Source organism: Polistes fuscatus, unplaced genomic scaffold (genome assembly GCF_010416935.1).
Source record: "Polistes fuscatus isolate 324 unplaced genomic scaffold, CU_Pfus_HIC Scaffold12, whole genome shotgun sequence".
Lineage (NCBI taxonomy): Eukaryota > Metazoa > Arthropoda > Insecta > Hymenoptera > Vespidae > Polistes > Polistes fuscatus.
In genome coordinates this window covers 968,208-993,593 of record NW_025113020.1, presented here as the reverse complement: position 1 = coordinate 993,593, position 25,386 = coordinate 968,208, and the positions used below count along the sequence as shown (strand labels likewise).

At 26.7% G+C, this 25,386-nt stretch overlaps 2 protein-coding genes and 6 long non-coding RNA genes across 8 annotated transcripts; 6 read left to right on the top strand and 2 right to left on the bottom strand.

Annotated features, from left to right (window-relative positions):
- The first annotated feature begins 413 nt into the window (after positions 1 to 413).
- LOC122526742 lies at positions 414 to 1,465 on the top strand. Its single transcript, XR_006306192.1, has 3 exons — positions 414 to 500; positions 592 to 717; positions 1,427 to 1,465. It is a non-coding gene; the product is annotated as an uncharacterized LOC122526742 (long non-coding RNA).
- A 2,196-nt stretch (positions 1,466 to 3,661) lies between these two features.
- Positions 3,662 to 5,266, top strand: LOC122526734. The gene is made up of 5 exons (XR_006306184.1): positions 3,662 to 3,748; positions 3,840 to 3,965; positions 4,679 to 4,824; positions 4,999 to 5,131; positions 5,196 to 5,266. It is a non-coding gene; the product is annotated as an uncharacterized LOC122526734 (long non-coding RNA).
- On the bottom strand, positions 4,971 to 5,414 carry LOC122526740. Its single transcript, XR_006306190.1, has 2 exons — positions 5,336 to 5,414; positions 4,971 to 5,253 (listed from the first exon to the last, which is right to left on the bottom strand). It is a non-coding gene; the product is annotated as an uncharacterized LOC122526740 (long non-coding RNA).
- A 3,253-nt stretch (positions 5,415 to 8,667) lies between these two features.
- Positions 8,668 to 9,207, top strand: LOC122526741. Its single transcript, XR_006306191.1, has 3 exons — positions 8,668 to 8,751; positions 8,926 to 9,058; positions 9,123 to 9,207. It is a non-coding gene; the product is annotated as an uncharacterized LOC122526741 (long non-coding RNA).
- A 2,227-nt stretch (positions 9,208 to 11,434) lies between these two features.
- On the top strand, positions 11,435 to 13,381 carry LOC122513552. The gene is made up of 5 exons (XM_043629956.1): positions 11,435 to 11,465; positions 12,355 to 12,368; positions 12,728 to 12,873; positions 13,049 to 13,181; positions 13,246 to 13,381. The coding sequence occupies exons 1-5, from the start codon at positions 11,435 to 11,437 to the stop codon at positions 13,294 to 13,296; spliced, it is 375 nt and encodes a 124-aa protein (XP_043485891.1). The 3' UTR covers positions 13,297 to 13,381.
- Positions 13,382 to 16,994: 3,613 nt separating this feature from the next.
- On the top strand, positions 16,995 to 17,756 carry LOC122526735. The gene is made up of 2 exons (XR_006306185.1): positions 16,995 to 17,472; positions 17,647 to 17,756. It is a non-coding gene; the product is annotated as an uncharacterized LOC122526735 (long non-coding RNA).
- A 27-nt stretch (positions 17,757 to 17,783) lies between these two features.
- Positions 17,784 to 21,455, top strand: LOC122513551. Its single transcript, XM_043629955.1, has 5 exons — positions 17,784 to 18,395; positions 18,675 to 18,770; positions 18,981 to 19,100; positions 19,186 to 19,303; positions 21,343 to 21,455. The coding sequence occupies exons 1-5, from the start codon at positions 18,360 to 18,362 to the stop codon at positions 21,453 to 21,455; spliced, it is 483 nt and encodes a 160-aa protein (XP_043485890.1). The 5' UTR covers positions 17,784 to 18,359.
- Positions 21,456 to 22,548: 1,093 nt separating this feature from the next.
- LOC122526749 lies at positions 22,549 to 23,858 on the bottom strand. The gene is made up of 4 exons (XR_006306201.1): positions 23,559 to 23,858; positions 23,318 to 23,419; positions 22,866 to 23,057; positions 22,549 to 22,788 (listed from the first exon to the last, which is right to left on the bottom strand). It is a non-coding gene; the product is annotated as an uncharacterized LOC122526749 (long non-coding RNA).
- Positions 23,859 to 25,386: the final 1,528 nt, after the last annotated feature.

Sequence of the window (25,386 nt, the reverse complement as noted above, 5' to 3'; positions counted from 1 at the left end):
TTAGTTTAATAATTTTTTATATAGAAACAATTTCTTTCTAATTTCAAGATTAAATTACTTATTGTTCGTTTTAAACTTGATCACGAGAAATTTTCCGATCTTCAAGAACTTAATGTTCTGGAAATGTATACTGTTCAAAGCAAATCTTTTGTATATACTTCAATGTGTAAGTTCGAGTAATTATTAGAGAATAGTATTTGATTCATATTTCTTCAATATATATTTTCTTTAACTTTTACAGTTTTCTTTAATGTTAACTGCTTTTTCATTATATCTCCATCAATTTTTAATGCTTTATTATATTATCTTGGCATATTAGAAGATAACCAACTAACATTACCTTTAATTGAAAATACTATTGGTAACGCTGGGATACTATATTATACCATGCTTATTGGCCAATCAGTAGCAATTGCATTGGTAACAGTAGTTGGGTGTATTAGTCTTTCAACATTTTTGGTTTTCATACAGCACGCTTGCTGTCAATGTAGCATTATTAAGTAAGTTTCTTGTAGGACTGTTAGTTTTGATTTATTTGCGTGTTAAATATTTTCGAATCAATTTTTTTACTGTGCTGCTTCTTATACTTAGAATAAAAATTCGTCAACCATTTGAAAGGAATCAGCAAGATGGGCAAAATACTAAATACTTCAATACACTAACGGAAGAATACAATTGGATAAGCGACATTGTAAATCGTCATAGAATATCTTTTGAGTAAGTGGAAAAAAATATTTTAATTTATTATATTTTTTTTGTTTAATAATTCTGTTTTTTTTTAAGATACGTAGAGATGCTTAGATACGTTTCAAACGTTGTCTACTTGATTAATGTTGTTCTTATAATGATTGTTTTCATGTTTAACTTTTTATGTGTAAGTCAGAGACGCTGGAAATAACAGCGAAATTTTATATGTTATCAATATCTTGTATTGTTTTTTTTTAATGAAAAAATTATTTTATTATATTAATGAATTTTTAGAAAATTATTCAATATATTACTATATATTATTTATTACTATATATTATATTTTATGTAATATAATATATATATTATATATTATACTACATATATATTATATATTATACTACATACTATATATTATATTGAATATTATACTATACATTATACTATATGTTCGGATTCTATTTTACAATAACCGTTTTAAGCTGTAAACACGAGGATTTTTACACTATTTTGTTTACGTAAAGATTGCTATGTTTTATTACTTGTGCTGTTATAACCGTTTGTTAAAAAACATTTTTAAAAACATATGTTTTCACGATTACTGCACTTAAAAATATTACAATTTCGTTTCAATAAAAATGTGTTATTATTGACTTATGTGTTTTGTGTTTGCATCAAGTTTAAAAATTTCACAGAAAGTCTGTTCACTATAAAAATAAGCATTTATTTTTTCTTTTAGATTCTTCAATTTTCGGTATTATTAAAAACTCTAGAAGACAAATAGAATGCATCCTTTATGTAACTGGTACAGCATTTACTGTGTATATCAATTTTTATCTTGGACAAAGGTTGCTGAATCATAGCGATGCTGTTCGTGAAGAATTGTAAGGACATAATAAATTTGTTTATTAAGTAATATTTTAATATTTATTGGTCATTAATAGGTAGAAAAATAATTTTTGTTATTGAACTTTTAAATATTTTTTTCTAATTTCTTTTTCTTCTGTCGTATAAAAAAACAAGCTTGTATAAGGATGACAATGGAATATTTGTTTATAGGTGTGACGTTCCGTTTTATACATTATCTATACATACACAAAAATTGCTACTACTTATAATAGCTAGAAGTGGAAAACCGTGCTTTCTATCAATCGGAAATATGTTTGTCTCATCCCACCAAGTATTTGCTGGGGTAAGTATTAAATTATTATTGATATTGCATTGACTGCTTTACTGATAATTTAAATTCCTTTTAGCTTATGCGAAAAGCACTTTCTTTTGCAATGGTATATAAGAGTGTACCATAATTCAAGGCTTTCGAAAAAACAATATATAAAAATATGTTACAAAAATTCAAAATAAAAATAACAAATGTTGATTTATTGTTACAATACTTACTTATATTATAAATCAATGGAACAACTAAGTATATTAATGTATTAACTGGTACATTCGATCGAAAAATTGTAAGTTTATATTTTTGTCATACTTTCTAATTAGAATATTCTTTAAGGTGAGATTATATGTATGAATATCTTGTTATTGTATTCTTAATAAAAACCCTCACGAAAGTAGAAAACATTTGTAGGAATATTTTTTCGTTACAACCAAGCGTACTATACTAACTGCTGTAGGAAATGATACTGATTTTTTAAAGCAAGTGTCCTGCACGGCAGTCGAAGTCCAACTGACACGGACTGCAATCAAGCAACCCTTCTGCGCATGTCCACAGGTATTGAAAGTAGAAAGTATTTTTTCCCCCTGTTTAATTATGCGAATCACCATATGTTTCAATACATGCAAGCAAGTATGTCTCGATAGAAAATATTTTACATAGAATAGCTACAAGATAGGAAAAAATTCTCACTAGTAATTATATTGATTAATTTATAACACTTCTATTATTACACTGCTTATGTCAATTTTACTTCATTTGTAAAATGTAGCAATTTGAATTAATTAAGTGCACCTAGATAGTAGTATTACTTTCAGTTTGTTGGAGAAGTTCGTAAGACACTTTATGATGTCTTCGAAGAATCGTTATTTTGCGAAAAATCATTTTCTTTTTTCAAATCGTTTATTTCAGTTTTTGACGAATCAACGTCCTAATCGGAACTCTAGGCATCAGTTGTTGTTTTGTTCCGTCGTAATTATCTACACGCTACCATTTTATTTTCAAATAGTAATCGTAATTTTCATAATCTTATATATATATATATGTGACGTTTATTTTTATCTATTATTGATTATTAAGTAGTGACTGTTTTTTGTCCCAAAATCATTATATTTTGAATAGTTACATTGAAAATAAATAGAAATACATCTTCTATTAGCGTTATTAATTATACCAATGTTGTGACATGTGGATGTCTAAAAATATTATATAAATTGTTTATTCATGCAGCTTTATGAGCTTTTAACTACTAAATTGATCGGGCAATCAACTATTAAACTGATTCAAAGAGTAATTTCCGGCCTTATTTTCATTTCTGCTTATACTATTAGTTATTTCCGCTACGTAACAGTAAGTAGACTTTTATTTTATAATTATATTCCTTGCTTTAGTTTAATAATTTTTTATATAGAAACAATTTCTTTCTAATTTCAAGATTAAATTACTTATTGTTCGTTTTAAACTTGATCACGAGAAATTTTCCGATCTTCAAGAACTTAATGTTCTGGAAATGTATACTGTTCAAAGCAAATCTTTTGTATATACTTCAATGTGTAAGTTCGAGTAATTATTAGAGAATAGTATTTGATTCATATTTCTTCAATATATATTTTCTTTAACTTTTACAGTTTTCTTTAATGTTAACTGCTTTTTCATTATATCTCCATCAATTTTTAATGCTTTATTATATTATCTTGGCATATTAGAAGATAACCAACTAACATTACCTTTAATTGAAAATACTATTGGTAACGCTGGGATACTATATTATACCATGCTTATTGGCCAATCAGTAGCAATTGCATTGGTAACAGTAGTTGGGTGTATTAGTCTTTCAACATTTTTGGTTTTCATACAGCACGCTTGCTGTCAATGTAGCATTATTAAGTAAGTTTCTTGTAGGACTGTTAGTTTTGATTTATTTGCGTGTTAAATATTTTCGAATCAATTTTTTTACTGTGCTGCTTCTTATACTTAGAATAAAAATTCGTCAACCATTTGAAAGGAATCAGCAAGATGGGCAAAATACTAAATACTTCAATACACTAACGGAAGAATACAATTGGATAAGCGACATTGTAAATCGTCATAGAATATCTTTTGAGTAAGTGGAAAAAAATATTTTAATTTATTATATTTTTTTTTGTTTAATAATTCTGTTTTTTTTTAAGATACGTAGAGATGCTTAGATACGTTTCAAACGTTGTCTACTTGATTAATGTTGTTCTTATAATGATTGTTTTCATGTTTAACTTTTTATGTGTAAGTCAGAGACGCTGGAAATAACAGCGAAATTTATATGTTATCAATATCTTGTATTGTTTTTTTTTAATGAAAAAATTATTTTATTATATTAATGAATTTTTAGAAAATTATTCAATATATTACTATATTATTTATTACTATATATTATATTTTATGTAATATAATATAGTATATATTATATATATATACTACATATATATTATATATATATACTACATACTATATATTATATTGAATATTATACTATACATTATACTATATGTTCGGATTCTATTTTACAATAACCGTTTTAAGCTGTAAACACGAGGATTTTTACACTATTTTGTTTACGTAAAGATTGCTATGTTTTATTACTTGTGCTGTTATAACCGTTTGTTAAAAAAACATTTTTAAAAACATATGTTTTCACGATTACTGCACTTAAAAATATTACAATTTCGTTTCAATAAAAATGTGTTATTATTGACTTATGTGTTTTGTGTTTGCATCAAGTTTAAAAATTTCACAGAAAGTCTGTTCACTATAAAAATAAGCATTTATTTTTTCTTTTAGATTCTTCAATTTTCGGTATTATTAAAAACTCTAGAAGACAAAATAGAATGCATCCTTTATGTAACTGGTACAGCATTTACTGTGTATATCAATTTTTATCTTGGACAAAGGTTGCTGAATCATAGCGATGCTGTTCGTGAAGAATTGTAAGGACATAATAAATTTGTTTATTAAGTAATATTTTAATATTTATTGGTCATTAATAGGTAGAAAAATAATTTTTGTTATTGAACTTTTAAATATTTTTTTCTAATTTCTTTTTCTTCTGTCGTATAAAAAACAAGCTTGTATAAGGATGACAATGGAATATTTGTTTATAGGTGTGACGTTCCGTTTTATACATTATCTATACATACACAAAAATTGCTACTACTTATAATAGCTAGAAGTGGAAAACCGTGCTTTCTATCAATCGGAAATATGTTTGTCTCATCCCACCAAGTATTTGCTGGGGTAAGTATTAAATTATTATTGATATTGCATTGACTGCTTTACTGATAATTTAAATTCCTTTTAGCTTATGCGAAAAGCACTTTCTTTTGCAATGGTATATAAGAGTGTACCATAATTCAAGGCTTTCGAAAAAACAATATAAAAATATGTTACAAAAATTCAAAATAAAAATAACAAATGTTGATTTATTGTTACAATACTTACTTATATTATAAATCAATGGAACAACTAAGTATATTAATGTATTAACTGGTACATTCGATCGAAAAATTGTAAGTTTATATTTTGTCATACTTTCTAATTAGAATATTCTTTAAGGTGAGATTATATGTATGAATATCTTGTTATTGTATTCTTAATAAAAACCCTCACGAAAGTAGAAAACATTTGTAGGAATATTTTTCGTTACAACCAAGCGTACTATACTAACTGCTGTAGGAAATGATACTGATTTTTTAAAGCAAGTGTCCTGCACGGCAGTCGAAGTCCAACTGACACGGACTGCAATCAAGCAACCCTTCTGCGCATGTCCACAGGTATTGAAAGTAGAAAGTATTTTTTCCCCCTGTTTAATTATGCGAATCACCATATGTTTCAATACATGCAAGCAAGTATGTCTCGATAGAAAATATTTTACATAGAATAGCTACAAGATAGGAAAAAATTCTCACTAGTAATTATATTGATTAATTTATAACACTTCTATTATTACACTGCTTATGTCAATTTTACTTCATTTGTAAAATGTAGCAATTTGAATTAATTAAGTGCACCTAGATAGTAGTATTACTTTCAGTTTGCTTGAGAAGTTCGTAAGACACTTTACCATGTCTTCGAAAAATCGTTATTTTGCGAAAAATCATTTTATTTTTTCAAATCGTTTATTTCAGTTTTTGACGAATCAACGTCCTAATCGGAACTCTAGGCATCAGTTGTTGTTTTGTTCCGTCGTAATTATCTACACAATACCATTTTATTTTCAAATAGTAATCGTAATTTTTATCATCTTATATGTGACGTTTATTTTTATCTATTATTGGTTATTAAGCAGTGACTGTTTTTTGTCCCAAATTCATTATATTTTGAATAGCTACATTGAAAATAAATAGAAATACATCTTCTATTAGCGTTATTAATTATACCATTGTTGCGACATATGGTTGTCTAAAAATTTTTATATAAATTGTTTATTCATGCAGATGTATGAGCTTTTCACAACTAAATTGATCAGGCAAACAACAATAAAACTGATTCAGAGAGTAGTTTCCAGCCTTATTTTCGTTTCTGCTTATTCCAATAGTTATTTTTACTTCGTAACAGTTAGTAAACTTTTATTTTATAATTATAATCCTTGCTTTAGTTTAAAAATATTTTATATACAAGCAATGTCTTTTTAATTTCAAGTTTCAATTACTTATTGTTCGTTTTAAACTTGATCACGAGAAATTTTCCGATCTTCAAGAACTTAATATTTTAAAAAAGTATACTGTTCAAAGCAAATCTTTTGTATATGCTTTAATGTGTAAGTTTAAATAATTATTAGCCAATAGTATTTGATTCATATTTCTTCAATATATATTTTCTTTAACTTTTACAGTTTTCTTTAATGTTAACTGCTTTTTAATAATATCCCCATCAATTTTCAATGCTTTTTTATATTCTACTGGCAAATTGAAGGTTAACCAATTAACATTACCTTTAATCGAAAATAATATTGGTAACGCTGGGATGCTATATTATACGATGCTTCTTTACCAAACAATAGGGGTTTTAATGGTGACAGTAATTGGCAGTCTTAGTATTTCAACATTTTGTGTTTTCATCCAGCACGCTTGCTGTCAATGTAGCATTCTTAAGTACGTATCTTGTAGGACAGTCAGTTTTTATTTATTTGCGTATTATATATTTTCGAATCAATTTTTTTACGGTATTATTTCTTATACACAGAATAAAAATTCGGCAACCATTTGAAAGAAATCAGCAAGCCGGACAAAACACTACATACTTCAGTACACTAACGGAAGAATACAAATGGATAAGTGACATTGTAAATCGTCATAAAATATCTATTGAGTAAGCAGAAAATTATTCTTTTAATTCATTATAATAATTTTTAAAACTTATCTATTCATTTTTTTGTAAGATACGTTGAGATGCTTCGATACGTTTCAAACATTGTCTACTTGATTATAATTCTTCTCGTAATAATTGTTTTCATGAGTAACTTTTTATGTGTAAGTTAAAGACGCTGCAATTAGTAGCCAATTTTTATATGTTATCAAAATCTTGTTTTGTTTAGATTTTCTTAACAAGTATTTTGAAGTTATACTTCTTTTTGCGAGTTTGAAAAAATTTAATATGAATGATTTTTTTCCGAGCGCATGGTAAAAATCGACACCAAAAAGATTGTCGGTATTTACGATATAATATACCGATTTATTGAAAATATGTTTATTTTCATCTTTTTGGTAATAAAAAAATAATAATATTAGCTTATCTTCTCATACTTCCAATCTTCTTCCGTTTTATCTCTGGTAACGCTATATATATATATTTATAAAGTTAAATAAATGAACAAAAATATAATAAAAGAAAAATAATTGGCTTATATTAGCGAGTATTATCGATCATCAAGCAAGGAGGAGGGAAAAGGTTTCTTCATCAACTATATTTATGTATAAAGAAAATTGATAATATTAATAATAATAATAATGTAATATTAATACAATTAGGTAAAAATAAACAAGGAAAAATTAAAAAGTAACAAGGAAAATTATAATGACAATCAAAATAATAATAATTATTATTATTATTTTTTTTTTTTTATTTTTTTGAAGTTATTTTTGAGGTTATTAGGATTTAATTCGTTTTGGTACCTTAAAGAAGTATAACTTCTTACGTGCGTACATAAGTACACACGCCAATCTTTTTTATTATCTTAATAGATTATTAAGAATTTTTAAACATTATACTAAATATTATATTATATATTATATTTTATATTACTTATTATAGATTATATAATGTAGTATAGTATATAATATATATATTGTGATATAATTGTATAATATATAATAATATATAATAGTATAATATATAATATTTATTTTAATATATAATATTATATAATATATTATTCATTATACTATATTTTGTGAATATTGTACTATATATTATACTAAATGTTTGTATTGTATTTTAGTATTAACGTTTTGAGCCGTAAAAACGACGATTTTTAAGCTACGTCGTTTACGTACAGATTGCTATGTTTTATTACTTGTGCTGTTATAACCGTTTGTTAAAAAACATTTTTAAAAACATAAGTTTTCACGATTACTGCACTTAACAATATTAAAATTTCGTTTCAATAAAAATGTGTTATTATAGTATTATGTGTTTTGTGTTTGCATCAAGTTTAAAAATTTCACAGAAAGTCTGTTCACTATAAAAATAAGCATTTATTTTTTCTTTTAGATTCTTCAATTTTCGGTATTATTAACAACTCTAGAAGACAAAATAGAATGCATCCTTTATGAAACTGGTGCAGCTTTTACTGTATATATCAATTTTTATCTTGGACAAAGGTTGCTGAATCATAGCGATGCTGTTCGTGAAGAATTGTAAGGACATATTAAATTTGTTTATTTTGTAATCTTCTAATATTTATTGGTCAGTAATAGTAGGTGAAAAAATTTTTGTTATAGATCTTTAAAATATTTTTTCTCATTGCTTTTTCTTCTATCGTATAAAAAAGCAAGCTTGTATAAGGATGTTAATAGAATATTTGTTTATAGGTGTGATGTTCCGTTTTATACATTATCCATAAATACACAAAAAATGCTACTATTTATAATAACTAAAAGTAGAAAACCGTGCTTTCTATCAATCGGTAATATGTTTGTCTCTTCGCACCAAGTTTTTGCTGGGGTAAGTATTATATTATTATTGATATAGCATTGACTGCTTTCATGATAATTTCAATTCTTTTTAGCTTATGCGGAAAGCACTTTCTTTTGCAATGGTATATAAAAGTGTACCATAATTCAATGCAACGAAAAAACAACAGACAAAAATCTGTTACGAAAATTCAAAATAAAAATAACAAATGATTATTTATGAATAAAATACTTACTTATATTAGAAATAAATGACACATCTAAGTATATTATTGTGTTGACAGGTACATTTGCTTTAAAAATTTATAAGTTTATGTTTTTATTATACTTTCTATTTAGAATATTCTTTAACGTAAAATTTAATATATTAATTTCTTGTTGTTATATTCTTAATAAATCCCTTACGAAAGTAGAAAACATTTTTAGGAATGGTTTTTGCGTAAAAATCAAGCGTACTATAATAACTGTTGTAGGAAATGATTCTCTTTTTTTAAAGCTAGTGTTCTGCACGGCTATCGAAGTGCAACTGACCAAGATTGCAATCAAGCAACCCTTCTGCGCATGTCCACAGATATTGAAAGTAGAAAGTATTTTTTCCCCCTGTTTAATTATGCGAATCACCATATGTTTCAATACATGCAAGCAAGTATGTCTCGATAGAAAATATTTTACATAGAATAGCTAAAAGATAGGAAAAAATTCTCCCTAGCAATTATATTGATTAATTTATAACACTTCTATTATTACACTGCTTATGTCAATTTTACTTCATTTGTAAAATGTAGCAATTTGAATTAATTAAGTGCACCTAGATAGTAGTATTACTTTCAGTTTGCTGGAGAAGTTCGTAAGACACTTTACCATGTCTTCGAAAAATCGAGATCTCGCGATACATCATTTCCTTTTTTCAAATCGTTTATTTCAGTTTTTGATGAATCAACTTCCTAATCGAAATTCTAGGGATCAGTTGTTGTTTTGTTCCGTTCTAATTATCTACACAATACCATTTTATTTTCAAATGGTAATCGTAATTTTCATTATCTTTTATATCACCTTTATTTTAATATAATTCGTTATTAAGCAATTACTGTTTTTTGTCTCAAAATCATTTTATTTTTACTAACTACATTGGAAATAATACAAATGTATCTTCTATTGGCGTTATTAATTATAGTATTGTTGCGAAATGTGGTTGTATAAAATATTATATAAATTGTTTATTCATGCACCTGTATGAGCTTTTCACTACTAAATTGATCGGGCAATCAACTATTAAACTGATTCAAAGAGTAATTTCCGTCCTTATTTTCATTTCTGCTTATACTATTAGTTATTTCCGCTACGTAACAGTAAGTAGACTTTTATTTTATAATTATATTCCTTGCTTTAGTTTAATAATAATTTATATAGAAAAAATTTATTTCTAATTTCAAGTATAAATTACTTATTGTTCGTTTTAAACTTGATCACGAGAAATTTTCCGATCCTCAAGAACTTAATGTTCTGGAAATGTATACTGTTCAAAGCAAATTTTCTGTATATGCTTTAATGTGTAAGTTTGAGTAATTATTAGCGAATAGTATTTGATTCATATTTCTTCAATATATATTTTCTTTAACTTTTACAGTTTTCTTTAATGTTAACTGCTTTTTCATTATATCTCCATCAATTTTTAATGCTTTTTTATATTCTACTGGAAAATTAAAGGATAACCAACTAACATTACCTTTAATCGAAAATAATATTGGTAACGCCGGGATGCTATATTATACCATACTTCTTTACCAAACAATAGGGGTTTTAGTGATAACAGTAGTTGGCTGTCTTAGTCTTTCAACATTTTTTGTTTTCATACAGCACGCTTGCTGTCAATGTAGCATTATTAAGTACGTTTCTTGTAGGACAGCCGATTCTTATTTATTTGTGTATTAAATATTTTCTAATTAATTTTTTTACTGTGCTGTTTGTTATACTTAGAATAAAAATTCGTCAACCATTTGAAAGGAATCAGCAAGCCGGGCAAAATACTAAATACTTCAATACACTAACGGAAGAATACAATTGGATAAGCGACATTGTAAATCGTCATAGAATATCTTTTGAGTAAGTGGAAAAAAATATTTTAATTTATTATATTTTTTTTTGTTTAATAATTCTGTTTTTTTTTAAGATACGTAGAGATGCTTAGATACGTTTCAAACGTTGTCTACTTGATTATAATTCTTCTCGTAATAATCCTTTTCATGATTAACTTTTTAAGTGTAAGTTAAAGACGCTGGTATTAGTAGCGAATTTTTATAAGTTACATTTTCTTGTTTTGTTTTGATTATTTTGACAAATATTTTGAAGTTATACTTCTTTTGGCGCGTTTGGAAAAATTTAATATGAGTGATTTTTTTCCTTGCGCATGGTAAAAATCGACTTTACGAAGTATGTCGGTATTTACGATATAATATATCGATCGATTGAAAATATGTTTATTTTCTTCTTTTTGGTAATAAATAAATAATAATAATTAATAGCTTATCTTCTCGTACTTCCAATCTTCCCCCTTTTATCTGGTATATATATAACGCTATTTATATATATATATTTATAAATGAATAAAAATATAATAATAAACGAAAAATAATCGGCTTAAATTAGCGAGTATTATCGATCATCAAGCAAGAAGGAGGGAACAGGTTTCTTAATCAACTATATTCTATGTAAAAAGAAAATTAATAATAATAATAATAAAAATAATAATAATAATATAGTAATAATAACAATAATTAAAAAATAAACAAGAAAAATAAACAGTAACCAAGAAGATAATAGTGACAATACTAATAATAATAATAATTATTATTATTATTTTTTTTGAAATTATTTTTTTTAAGATATTTTTTCGAAGTTATTTATAATGTTATTGAGGTTATATTCATTTTTGTACGTTAAAGAAGTATAACTTCTTACGTGGGTACATAAGTACACACACCAGTCTTTTTTATTATTTTATTAAATTATTAGGAAATTATTGAATATTATACTATATATTATATTATATATTATACTTTATGTTATTTATTATACATTATATAATGTAGTATAGTATATAATATATATATTTGTAATATATAATTGTATAATATATAATAATATATAAATAGTATAGTATTTAATAATTATTATAATATATTATATGTAGGATTCGTGAAAAAATTGGGCCGTTGGACTGACTGGACCGGGACTCGAACCCGGGTCTTCCGCTTTCCGGGCGACTGGTCTTAACCATTGAGCTATCCAGGGGCCACCGTCCAATCTCTTCACGAATGCCTATTTAAGTGTTTGGCTTGGAGGTGCTCGCATCCCACATATACTTTACACTATATATTATATTGAAAATTATACTATATATAATACTAAATGTTTGTATTGTATTTTAGTATTAACGTTTTGAGCAGTAAAAACGACGATTTTTAAGCTACGTCGTTTACGTAAAGATTGATATGTTTTATTACTAGTGCTGTTATAACCGTTTGTTAAAAAACATTTTTAATAACATAAGTTTTCACGATTACTGCACTTTACAATATTAAAATTTCGTTTCAATAAAGATGTGTTATTATAGAATTATGTGTTTTGTGTTTGAAACAAGTTTAAAAATATCGAAGAAAGGCTTTTTACTACCAAATTATACTTTTACCTTTTCTTTTAGATTCTTCAATTTTCGGTATTATTAAAAACTCTAGAAGACAAAATAGAATGCATCCTTTATGTAACTGGTACAGCATTTACTGTGTATATCAATTTTTATCTTGGACAAAGGTTGCTGAATCATAGCGATGCTGTTCGTGAAGAATTGTAAGGACATAATAAATTTGTTTATTAAGTAATATTTTAATATTTATTGGTCATTAATAGGTAGTAAAATAATTTTTGTTATTGAACTTTTAAATATTTTTTTCTAATTTCTTTTTCTTCTATCGTATAAAAAAACAAGCTTGTATAAGGATGACAATGGAATATTTGTTTATAGGTGTGACGTTCCGTTTTATACATTATCTATACATACACAAAAATTGCTACTACTTATAATAGCTAGAAGTGGAAAACCGTGCTTTCTATCAATCGGAAATATGTTTGTCTCATCCCACCAAGTATTTGCTGGGGTAAGTATTAAATTATTATTGATATTGCATTGACTGCTTTACTGATAATTTAAATTCCTTTTAGCTTATGCGAAAAGCACTTTCTTTTGCAATGGTATATAAGAGTGTACCATAATTCAAGGCTTTCGAAAAAACAATATATAAAAATATGTTACAAAAATTCAAAATAAAAATAACAAATGTTGATTTATTGTTACAATACTTACTTATATTATAAATCAATGGAACAACTAAGTATAATAATGTATTAACTGGTACATTCGATCGAAAAATTGTAAGTTTATATCTTTGTCATACTTTCTAATTAGAATATTCTTTAAGGTGAGATTATATGTATGAATATCTTGTTATTGTATTCTTAATAAAAACCCTCACGAAAGTAGAAAACATTTGTAGGAATATTTTTTCGTTACAACCAAGCGTACTATACTAACTGCTGTAGGAAATGATACTGATTTTTTAAAGCAAGTGTCCTGCACGGCAGTCGAAGTCCAACTGACACGGACTGCAATCAAGCAACCCTTCTGCGCATGTCCACAGATATTGAAAGTAAAAAATATTTTCTCCCCTTGTTTAATTATGCGAATCACCATATGTTTCAATACATGCAAAGCAAGTATGTCCCGATAGAAAATATTTTACATAGACTAGCTAGAAGATAGGAAAAAATTCTCACTAGTAATTATGTTGATTAATTTATAGCACTTCAATTATTACACTGCTTATGTCAATTTTGCTTTATTTGTAAAAGGTAGCAATTTGAATTAATTAAGTGCACCTAGATGGTAGTATTTCGTTCAGTTAACTTCAAGATTTCGTAAGACACTTTACCATGTCTTTGAAAAATCAAGATCTCGCGAAAAGTCATTTTCTTTTTTCAAATCGTTTATTTCAGTTTTTGGCGAATCTACATCCTGACCGAAACTCTAGGGATCAGTTGTTGTTTTGTTCCGTTCTAATTATCTACTCAATACCATTTTATTTTCAAATAGTAATCGTAATTTTCATTATTTCATATGTAATCTTTATTTTAATTATTTATTGGTTCTTAAGCAGTGTCTGTTTTTTGTCCCAAGATCATTATTTTGAATAGTTACATTGATAATAAATAGAAATACATCTTCTATTAGCGTTATTAATTATAATATTTTTGGGATGTGTGGTTGTCTAAAAACATTAATTAAGTTGTTTATTCATGCAGCTGTATGAGCTTTTCACTACTAAATTGATCGGGAAATCAACTATTAAACTGATTCAAAGAGTAATTTCCGGTCTTACTTTCATTTCTGTCTATACTATTAGTTATTTTCGCTTCGTAACAGTAAGTAGACTTTTATTTTATAATTATATTTCTTGCTTTAGTTTAAATATATTTTATATACAAACAATGTCTTCTTAATTTCAAGATTAACTTACTTATTGTTCGCTTTAAACTTGATCACGAGAAATGTTCCGACCTTCAAGAACTTAATATTTTGAAAAAGTATACTGTTCAAAGCAAATCTTTTGTATATGCTTTAATGTGTAAGTTTGAGTAATTATTAGCCAATAGTATTTGATTCATATTTCTTCAATATATATTTTCTTTAACTTTTACAGTTTTCTTTAATGTTAACTGCTTTTTAATAATATCTCCATCAATTTTCAATGCTTTTATATATTCTCTTGGTATATTAGAAGATAACCAATTAACATTACCTTTAATCGAAAATAATATTGGTAACGCTGGGATCCTATATTATACGATGCTTCTTTACCAAACAATAGGGGTTTTAATGATGACAGTAATTGGCAGTCTTAGTTTTTCAACATTTTTGGTTTTCATCCAGCACGCTTGCTGTCAATGTAGCATTATTAAGTACGTTTCTTGTAGGACAGCCGATTCTTATTTATTTGTGTATTAAATATTTTCTAATTAATTTTTTTACTGTGCTGTTTGTTATACTTAGAATAAAAATTCGTCAACCATTTGAAAGGAATCAGCAAGCCGGGCAAAATACTAAATACTTCAATACACTAACGGAAGAATACAATTGGATAAGCGACATTGTAAATCGTCATAGAATATCTATTGAGTAAGTGGAAAAAAATATTTTATTTCCTTAAATTTTTTTTAAATTTAATAATTCTTTTTTTTTTAAGATACGTTGAGATGCTTAGATACGTTTCAAACGTTGTCTACTTGATTATAATTCTTCTCGTAATAATTGTTTTCATGATTAACTTTTTATGTGTAAGTTAAAAACGCTGCAATTAGTAGCGAATTTTTATATGTTATCAAAATCTTGTTTTGTTTAGATTTTCTTGACAAATATTTTGAAGTTATACTTCTTTTGGCGAGTTTGAAAAAATTTAATATGAGTGATTTTTTGCCAAGCGCATGGTAAAAATCGACATTAAGAAGATTGTCGTTATTTACGATATAATATACCGATCTATTAAAAATATGTTTATTTTTATCTTTTTGGTAATAAATAAATAATAATAATTAGTAGCTTATCTTCTCATACTTCCAATCTTCTTCCGTTTTATCTGGTAACGCTATATATATATATGTGGGGTTTTGAATTGTAAGAAGTGTAGATATGAATGTGTGAATGGTATGAGTGTAAAGTGATTGAAAGAAATAAAAGAATGCATCCGGTCGAGACAAAGGAAGAGCGTTAGATAGAAATGTTAGTTTAGGTTTAAGGTTACATCATCTGGACTTGTCGCCTTTGTATCGCTACATCGAAGTCTCCCGAACGTTCTCGAAAATGTGAAATAACGGAAAAGCCTTCGCGCGTGGCTTGGAATGATCGGGAAGTTTCCAGGGAGATGACGAGAATCAACGGGTGACGATGGAGGGGATGTTGGATATAAGTGGGTGACGGGAAGGACGGTGCGTGGCGTTTTTCTGAGAGTTGAATAACACTTTGAGGAGTGATAAGTGTAACGGGAGGTACGAAAGACAACGGGGAACGGCGAAGGATTACGATAGGCGACGACGAGTCGGATTCGGGTGTTCCTAGCGGTTGATTTCGGAACGTGGGGAGTTACACTTATTATTAGATTATTAGATTATTAGATTATAGATACTTACTATTCTATCTCTTAAAAACATTATAGCTTGTTAAGTATTTATTAACAAATACTACTTTATTATTACCATTATAAATATATATATCACCATTATACGTATATATATATATAAACTCTTACATATATATATATTTATAAAGTTAAATAAATGAACAAAAATATAATAATAAAAGAAAAATAATTGGCTTACATTAGCGAGTATTATCGATCATCAAGCAAGGAGGAGGGAAAAGGTTTCTTCATCAACTATATTCTATGTATAAAGAAAATTCATAATATTAATAATAATAATAATGTAATATTAATACCATTAGTTAAAAATAAACAAGGAAAAATTAAAAAGTAACAAGGAAAGTAATAATGACAATCAAAAAAATAATAATTATTATTATTATTTTTTTTTTAAGTTATTTTTTTGAAGTTATTTTTGAGGTTATTAAGATTTAATTCGTTTTGGTACGTTAAAGAAGTATAACTTCTTACGTGCGTACATAAGTACACACGCCAGTCTTTTTTATTATCTTAATAGATTATTAGGAATTTTTAAACATTATACTGAATATTATATTATATATTATACTTTATATTACTTATTATAGATTATATAATGTAGTATAGTATATAATATATATATTTGTGATATATAATTGTATAATATATAATAATATATAAATAGTATAATATATAATATTTATTATAATATATAATAGTATATAATATATTATACTTTATACTATATATTTATTGAATATTGTACTATATATTATACTAAATGTTCGTATTATATTTTAGTATAAACATTTAGAGCTGTAAAAACGACGATTTTTAAGCTACGTCGTTTACGTACAGATTGCTATGTTTTATTACTTGTGCTGTTATAACCGTTTGTTAAAAAACATTTTTAAAAACACAAGTTTTCACGATTACTGCACTTAACAATATTAAAATTTCGTTTCAATAAAAATGTGTTATTATAGAATTATGTGTTTTGTGTTTGCATCAAGTTAAAAAATATCGAAGAAAGGCTTTTTACTACCAAATTATACTTTTACCTTTTCTTTTAGATTCTTCAATTTTCGGTATTATTAAAAACTCTAGAAGACAAAATAGAATGCATCCTTTTTGTAACTGGTGCAGCTTTTACTGTATATATCAATTTTTATCTTGGACAAAGGTTGCTGAATCATAGCGATGCTGTTCGTGAAGAATTGTAAGGACATAATAAATTTGTTTATTTTGTAATCTTCTAATATTTATTGGTCAGTAATAGTAAGTGAAAAAATTTTTGTAATAGATCTTTAAAATATTTTTTCACATTGCTTTTTCTTCTATCGTATAAAAAAGCGAGCTTGTATAAGGATGTTAATAGAATATTTGTTTATAGGTGTGATGTTCCGTTTTATACATTATCCATAAATACACAAAAAATGCTACTATTTATAATAACTAAAAGTGGAAAACCGTGCTTTCTATCAATCGGAAATATGTTTGTCTCTTCGCACCAAGTTTTTGCTGGGGCAAGTATTATATTATTATTGATATAGCATTGACTGCTTTCATGATAATTTCAATTCTTTTTAGCTTATGCGGAAAGCACTTTCTTTTGCAATGGTATATAAAAGTGTACCATAATTCAATGCTATCGAAAAATCAACAGACAAAAATCTGTTACAAAATTCTAAATAAAAATAACAAATGATTATTTATGAATAAAATACTTACTTATATTAGAAATAAATGACACATCTAAGTATATTAATGTGTTGACAGGTACATTTGCTTTAAAAATTTATAAGTTTATGTTTTTATTATACTTTCTATTTAGAATATTCATTAACGTAAAATTTAATATATTAATTTCTTGCTGTTATATTCTTAATAAACCCTCTTACGAAAGTAGAAAACATTTTTAGGAATGGTTTTTGCGTAAAAATCAAGCGTACTATAATAACTGTTGTAGGAAATGATTCTCTTCTTTTAAAGCTAGTGTCCTGCACGGCTATCGAAGTGCAACTGACCAAGATTGCAATCAAGCAACCCTTCTGCGCATGTCCACAGATATTGAAAGTAAAAAGTGTTTTTTCCCCCTGTTTAATTATGCGAATCACCATATGTTTCAATACATGCAAGCAAGTATGTCCCGATAGAAAATATTTTACATAGACTAGCTAGAAGATAGGAAAAAATTCTCACTAGTAATTATATTGATTAATTTATAGCACTTAAATTATTACACTGATTGTGTCAATTTTACATTATTTGTAATAGGTAACAATTTGAATATATTAAGTGCCCGTAGATAGTAGTATTTCTTTCAGTTGGCTGGAGAAGTTCGTAAGGCACTTTACCATGTCTTCGAAAAATCGAGATCTCGCGATACATCATTTTCTTTTTTCAAATCGTTTATTTCAGTTTTTGATGAATCAACGTCCTGACCGAAACTCGAGGGATCAGTTATTGTTTTGTTCCGTTCTAATTATCTACTCAATACCATTTTATTTTCAAATGGTAATCGTAATTTTCATTATCTTATATATCACCTTTATTTTAATATAATTCGTTATTTAGCAATGACTGTTTTTTGTCTCAAAATCATTTTATTTTTACTTACTACATTGGAAATAAATACAAATGTATCTTCTATTGGCGTTATTAATTATAGTATTGTTGCGAAATGTGGTTGTCTAAAAATATTATATAAATTGTTTATTCATGCAGCTGTATGAGCTTTTCACTACTAAATTGATCGGGCAATCAACTATTAAACTGATTCAAAGAGTAATTTCCGTCCTTATTTTCATTTCTGCTTATACTATTAGTTATTTCCGCTACGTAACAGTAAGTAGACTTTAATTTTATAATTATATTCCTTGCTTTAGTTTAATAATAATTTATATAGAAAAAATTTATTTCTAATTTCAAGATTAAATTACTTATTGTTCGATTTAAACTTGATCACGAGAAATTTTCCGATCCTCAAGAACTTAATGTTCTGGAAATGTATACTGTTCAAAGCAAATCTTTTGTATACGCTTTAATGTGTAAGTTTGAGTAATTATTAGTGAATGGAATTCGGTTCATATTTCTTCAATATATATTTTCTTTAACATTTACAGTTTTCTTTAATGTTAACTGCTTTTTAATAATATCTCCATCAATTTTTAATGCTTTTTTATATTCTACTGGAAAATTAAAGGATAACCAACTAACATTACCTTTAATCGAAAAAAATATTGGTAACGCCGGGATGCTATATTATACCATACTTCTTTACCAAACAATAGGGGTTTTAGTGATAACAGTAGTTGGCTGTCTTAGTGTTTCAACATTTTTGGTTTTCATCCAGCACGCTTGCTGTCAATGTAGCATTATAAAGTACGTTTCTTGTAGGATAGCCGATTCTTATTTATTTGTGTATTAAATATTTTCTAATCAATTTTTTTACTGTGCTGTTTGTTATACTTAGAATAAAAATTCGTCAACCATTTGAAAGGAATCAACATGCCGGGCAAAATACTAAATACTTCAATACACTAACGGAAGAATACAATTGGATAAGCGACATTGTAAATCGTCATAGAATATCTATTGAGTAGGTGGAAAAAAATATTTTAATTCATTAAATTTTTTTTAAATTTAATAATTCTTTTTTTTTAAGATACGTTGAGATGCTTAGATACGTTTTAAACGTTGTCTACTTGATTTTAATTCTTCTCGTAATAATTCTTTTCATGATTAACTTTTTATGTGTAAGTTAAAGACGCTGCAATTAGTAGCGAATTTTTATATGTTATCAAAATTTTGTTTTGTTTAGATTTTCTTGACAAATATTTTGAAGTTATACTTCTTTTGGCGCGTTTAGAAAAATTTAATATGAGTGATTTTTTTCCTTGCGCATGGTAATAATCGACTTTACGAAGTATGTCGGTATTTACGATATAATATATCGATCGATTGAAATATGTTTATTTTCTTCTTTTTGGTAATAAATAAATAATAATAATTAGTAGTTTATCTTCCCATACTTCCAATCTTCCCCCTTTTATCTGGTAACGCTATTTATATATATATTTATAAAGTTAAATAAATGAATAAAAATATAATAATAAACAAAAAATAATCGGCTTACATTAGCGAGTATTATCGATCATCAAGCAAGGAGGAGGGAACATGTTTCTTCATTAATTATATTTTATGTAAAAAGAAGATTAATAATAATAATAATAATAATAATAATAATAATAATAATAATAATATAATAATAATAACAATAATTAAAAAATAAACAAGGAAAATTAAAAAGTAACCAAGAAGATAATAGTGAAAATACTAATAATAATAATAATAATTATTATTATTTTTTTTGAAATTATTTTTTTTAAGTTATTTTTTCGAAGTTATTTATAATGTTATTGAGGTTATATTCATTTTTGTACGTTAAAGAAGTATAACTTCTTACGTGGGTACATAAGTACACACACCAGTCTTTTTTATTAATTTATTAAATTATTAGGAAATTATTGAATATTATACTATATATTATATTATATATTATACTTTATGTTATTTATTATACAATATATAATGTAATATAGTATATAATATATATATATTTGTAAGATATAATTGTATAATATATAATAATATTTAAATAGTATAATATATAATAATTATAATAATATAAAACAGTATAAAATATATTATACTTTATACTATATATTATATTGAATATTATACTATATATTACACTAAATGTTTGTATTGTATTTTAGTATTAACGTTATGAGCTGTAAACACGACGATTTTTAAGCTACGTCGTTTACGTAAACATTGCTATGTTTTATTACTTAAGCTGTTATAACCGTTTGTTAAAAAACATTTTTAAAAACATAAGTTTTAACGATTACTGCACTTTACAATATTAAAATTTTGTTTCAATAAAGATGTGTTATTATAGAATTATGTGTTTTGTGTTTGAAAAAAGTTTAAAAATATCAAAGAAAGTATTTTCACTATAAAAATATGCTTTTATTTTTCTTATAGATTTTTCAATTTTCGGTATTATTAAAAACTCCAATAGACAAAATAGAATGCATCCTTTATGTAACTGGTGCAGCTTTTACTGTGTATATCAATTTTTATCTTGGACAAAGGTTGTTGGATCATAGCGTTTCAGTTCTTGAAGAATTGTAAGGACATATTGAATTTGTTTATTTTGTAATCTTCTAATATTTATTGGTCAGTAATATGAAGTAAAAAAATTTTTGTTATAGATCTTTTAAATATTTTTTTCTCATTGCTTTTTCTTCTATCGTTTAAAAAAGCAAGCTTGTATAAGGATGATAATAGAATATTTGTTTATAGGTGTGACGTTCCGTTTTATACATTATCTATACATACACAAAAATTGCTACTATTTATAATAACTAGAAGTGGAAAACTGTGCTTTCTATCAATCGGAAATATGTTTGTCTCTTCGCACCAAGTTTTTGCTGGGGTAAGTATTAAATTATTATTGATATAGCATTGACTGCTTTCATGATAATTTCAATTCTTTTTAGCTTATGCGAAAAGCACTGTCCTTTGCAATGGTATATAAAAGTGTACAATAATTGAAGGCTCTCGAAAAGCAAGAGACAAAAATCTGTTATAGAAATTCTAAATAAAAATAACAAATGATTATTTATAGTTAAAATACTTACTTATATTAGAAATAATTGACTCATCTAAGTATATTAATGTTTTGACAGGTACATTTGCTTTACAAATTAACAAGTTTATATTTTTATTAATATTTCTAATCTTTTTTATTCTATACTAATCTTTTTTTATTAATATATTTTTATAAAAGACTGATATTTTATACTAACTATCATAGAAAATAGTTTTCTTCTTTTAAAGCTAGTGTTCTGCACTGCATTTGGAGCATGACCGACAAAGATTACAATCAATGAACCCTTCTACGCATGTCCCTTGACATTGAAAGTAAAAAGTATTTTTCCCCTTTGTTTAATTACAGGAACAATCATCTGTTTCAATACATGCACGCAAGTATGTCTCAATAGAAAATATTGTACATTGAAAAGAAATAAAGTACTAGACAAATTTAACTAGTAATTTTATTGATTAACACTGAACCTACTACGCGCTGTCAAATGATCGCGTCCTGTAATTTGTAAAAATTCTGTAATTTATTAAAAATACGGTGAAAAGGGATGAAATGTACATTATTCATTTCTAAGTAAAAGAAATTATTTTGTTCACCATCCAATTGACTAAAATCTCATTCAATATTAAAATATATGTTTTTATTTTAAAGTGGACATTTAATCACTCTCGGTACAAATTGGTATACATGAAGTGTCGGTAGGTTTAGTGGTTATTTATATATTTATATATTTAGTGGTTCAATCATTTCACTGATTGTATCAAATTTACACTATTCATAATAGGTGGCATTTTGAATTAGTTAGGGGTCAGTAAATTGTAATATTTCGTTAGATTTGCTGTCACATTTTCTGAAACCCTGCCCAGTAACAAGAGTTTGTATAACAGCTATTTGACGTAAAGATATTTCTGTGAAATAATTCTTTTAAGAATTACCTTTAATCTTTCACCTTACACAGCCGGGATCAGTGGCTTACAGGGCTCTAGTTTAGACGTTAATAATTTTGAACAATTAGTTGGGCGCCAGTTAGTTTCTTAAGTAACAAAATTCTGTTGCCTGTTCGTGCAGTCACGGTTAGCAGTCGAAGACGTAAAACAAACACAAGGCGAGTAAAATAGGAAGACCCACTGCAAGGAATTGCGAAATATTAATATTTAAAAAAGCAGAAAATGAGGGAGATAAAGAATTTACCTTGATCCAGGAAACACTAAACACTTCTTCTAATTTTAATACAAAACTAATTGATTACTAATTAGTATAAAGTTAAACAAACAACTACGCAATGTAATATAATTAATAATTAAGAGAACTTACCTAAGTGAATTTCTATTATAATTATACGAAGTGCTTCGTCCGAAAAGATTAGTACGTGAAATATTTAAACTACCTGTAGATTTTGAGAGTACAAATTCAGGAAATATCCTTGATATTAAACAACAACATCTTATTGAAATCCTTCCATTCATAACAAACCCAAGAGAGACCCACCCTAAGGTTAACAGTTTTGTAGTTTTGTTTGTCTTTCATAAATATTAACCTCAACATTATCTCTCTTTTTTTTTTTTAAAGAACACCCGAAGAAAATAAATCAAGAAGGAAAAAACTTATCTAATAATTATTGTACTCACCAATGAAGTACTGTCCTTTTCTTTGTCCACTATTACAAACTCTGACCTAACTCGTCTTTATTATTATATTTATTTTTGTGATTCGTCAATATTGTACACATTCAGACAACTGTAATCTAACTACTGAAACATTTGGTTACGTATTTTGATCTATTTTACAATAAAATAAGAAGACAAAAATAACTAAGTTCAAATTGACAAGATTTTATCGAAAACACAAACAATACATAAGTACATTTGTTGCATAATCCTACGCATGCGAGTGAGTGAGATCAGCTGGACGTGTCGAGACGTCGACGCGTGCCGAGATATTAAGCGACAAAGAAACATCTTAGTTACGGTGTAACAAAGGAGCGCAGCGAGCTCCTTGCAGGGCGCCGTCGTTCTTCTAGCACGCGTTCTCCCACCATTTCTATTAGTCCAATCATATGCATCGACAGCTACATTGTCTAGCTTTTCGGTAATTGGTCCGCGAGTTGCATCATCTTTTTCTATAAAAGCTTTCACGCTTAAATGTTATTCTACCACGAGACCTGCGAGCGATCACATCGAAGAGAACTACACTCCTGCGCTACTATTACATCAGCAGAACAAAGGAACAAAAGAAGAAAGCACGTGGCCAAAATTATATTCTGCTTTTGGAAGACCATCATCATCGATAGCTGCCGATAGGCAAGCCAGCGACACATCATCATCAACTGTATTTCAACGAGGGTTTTTATGTCGAAAGGCTTTTCCCTGCAACGAGCCAAATAAATTGTACTTAATAGTACTGACTGGGCTCAAAAAATATATTTTAATTTATTTTCACCTACCCTCATTCCTCATAAATAAACGATTCCCAACATCCACCTATAAGTGCATTTTCGACGACAAGAAAACAACCGGAGTACCGATACAAGGCGTCGGTCATTCAAAAACATTTTTGTCACAGAAGTAAAACAACAACAATGAATTCGATGTAAAAAGAACGGAATAAAAGAAAAATTGTTGTGAATTTCACGTAATTACCTCTGCAATCAATATTTTTAATTTTTTATATCATTACAGTAAACTCTCAATTTAATTACTGTTTTAATAGTTACCTTTCTCTAGTGGGCGTTTTTTTTACATGTAAAATGATAAATTTATATGAGTCGATAAACAAGCATTCTATTATAACCAATAAATAAAAATATACAGGGTCCTTCACCAAACTTGAGCACCTTAAATATATCGGTTATTTTTTATGATAGAAAAAATTGTAAAAAGTTTGTCAGGAATTTCAGTACGCGCTCGAAGGACGGTATAGAAGAAACAAATGCAATCAACGTGTAAGACACTCATCCAAGCAAAAAATCTTCTCATGTACAAGAGACAATATTTCACAATTTTCTCGGTAAAAGTCATCTGGAAGTCAACATGTTGCACCTCTCTAGATTTGGTTTTTAATAAGCTATAAGACTAGCGTAGTGAAAATATGTAATCCTATTTAAAAAAAATATGATGACCTTGAAATCTCAAAAAAACGAGATGAGAAAAAATTGAGAAAAATTTGAGCCCTTTTGATTTGAGAAAAAATTTCGGCCCATCACCGTATTGGAGCCTTTGAACAGAATATTTTTTTCCTCTTGACATTTTTTCTATCATAAAAAATAAGCGATATATTTAAGGTGCTCAAGTTAGGTGAAAGACCCTGTATATACCTAACCTCCAAATTAAGATTTAATGTCCCATTCTCAGAGATAAAGGTCACCAATGGAACTGGTCTTGGACTAAGTTTAATAATGTTTATAGAGCAGGCAAAAATATCGTGAATGAAATAAGAAGAGTTATTTGTAAACAATTA

Excerpts from the sequence above, each read along its gene's own strand:
- LOC122513551 (XM_043629955.1), top strand. The coding sequence starts at position 18,360 with ATGCGAATCACCATATGTTTCAATACATGCAAGCAA. Across the intron at positions 18,771-18,980 it reads TACCATTTTATTTTCAAATG|CTGTATGAGCTTTTCACTAC; the intron begins GTAATCGTAATT and ends TTATTCATGCAG. Across the intron at positions 19,304-21,342 it reads TTTTGTATACGCTTTAATGT|ACAAAATAGAATGCATCCTT; the intron begins GTAAGTTTGAGT and ends AAACTCCAATAG.
- LOC122513552 (XM_043629956.1), top strand. The coding sequence starts at position 11,435 with ATGGTAAAAATCGACTTTACGAAGTATGTCG. Across the intron at positions 12,874-13,048 it reads GATGCTGTTCGTGAAGAATT|GTGTGACGTTCCGTTTTATA; the intron begins GTAAGGACATAA and ends ATTTGTTTATAG. Across the intron at positions 13,182-13,245 it reads CCCACCAAGTATTTGCTGGG|CTTATGCGAAAAGCACTTTC; the intron begins GTAAGTATTAAA and ends AATTCCTTTTAG.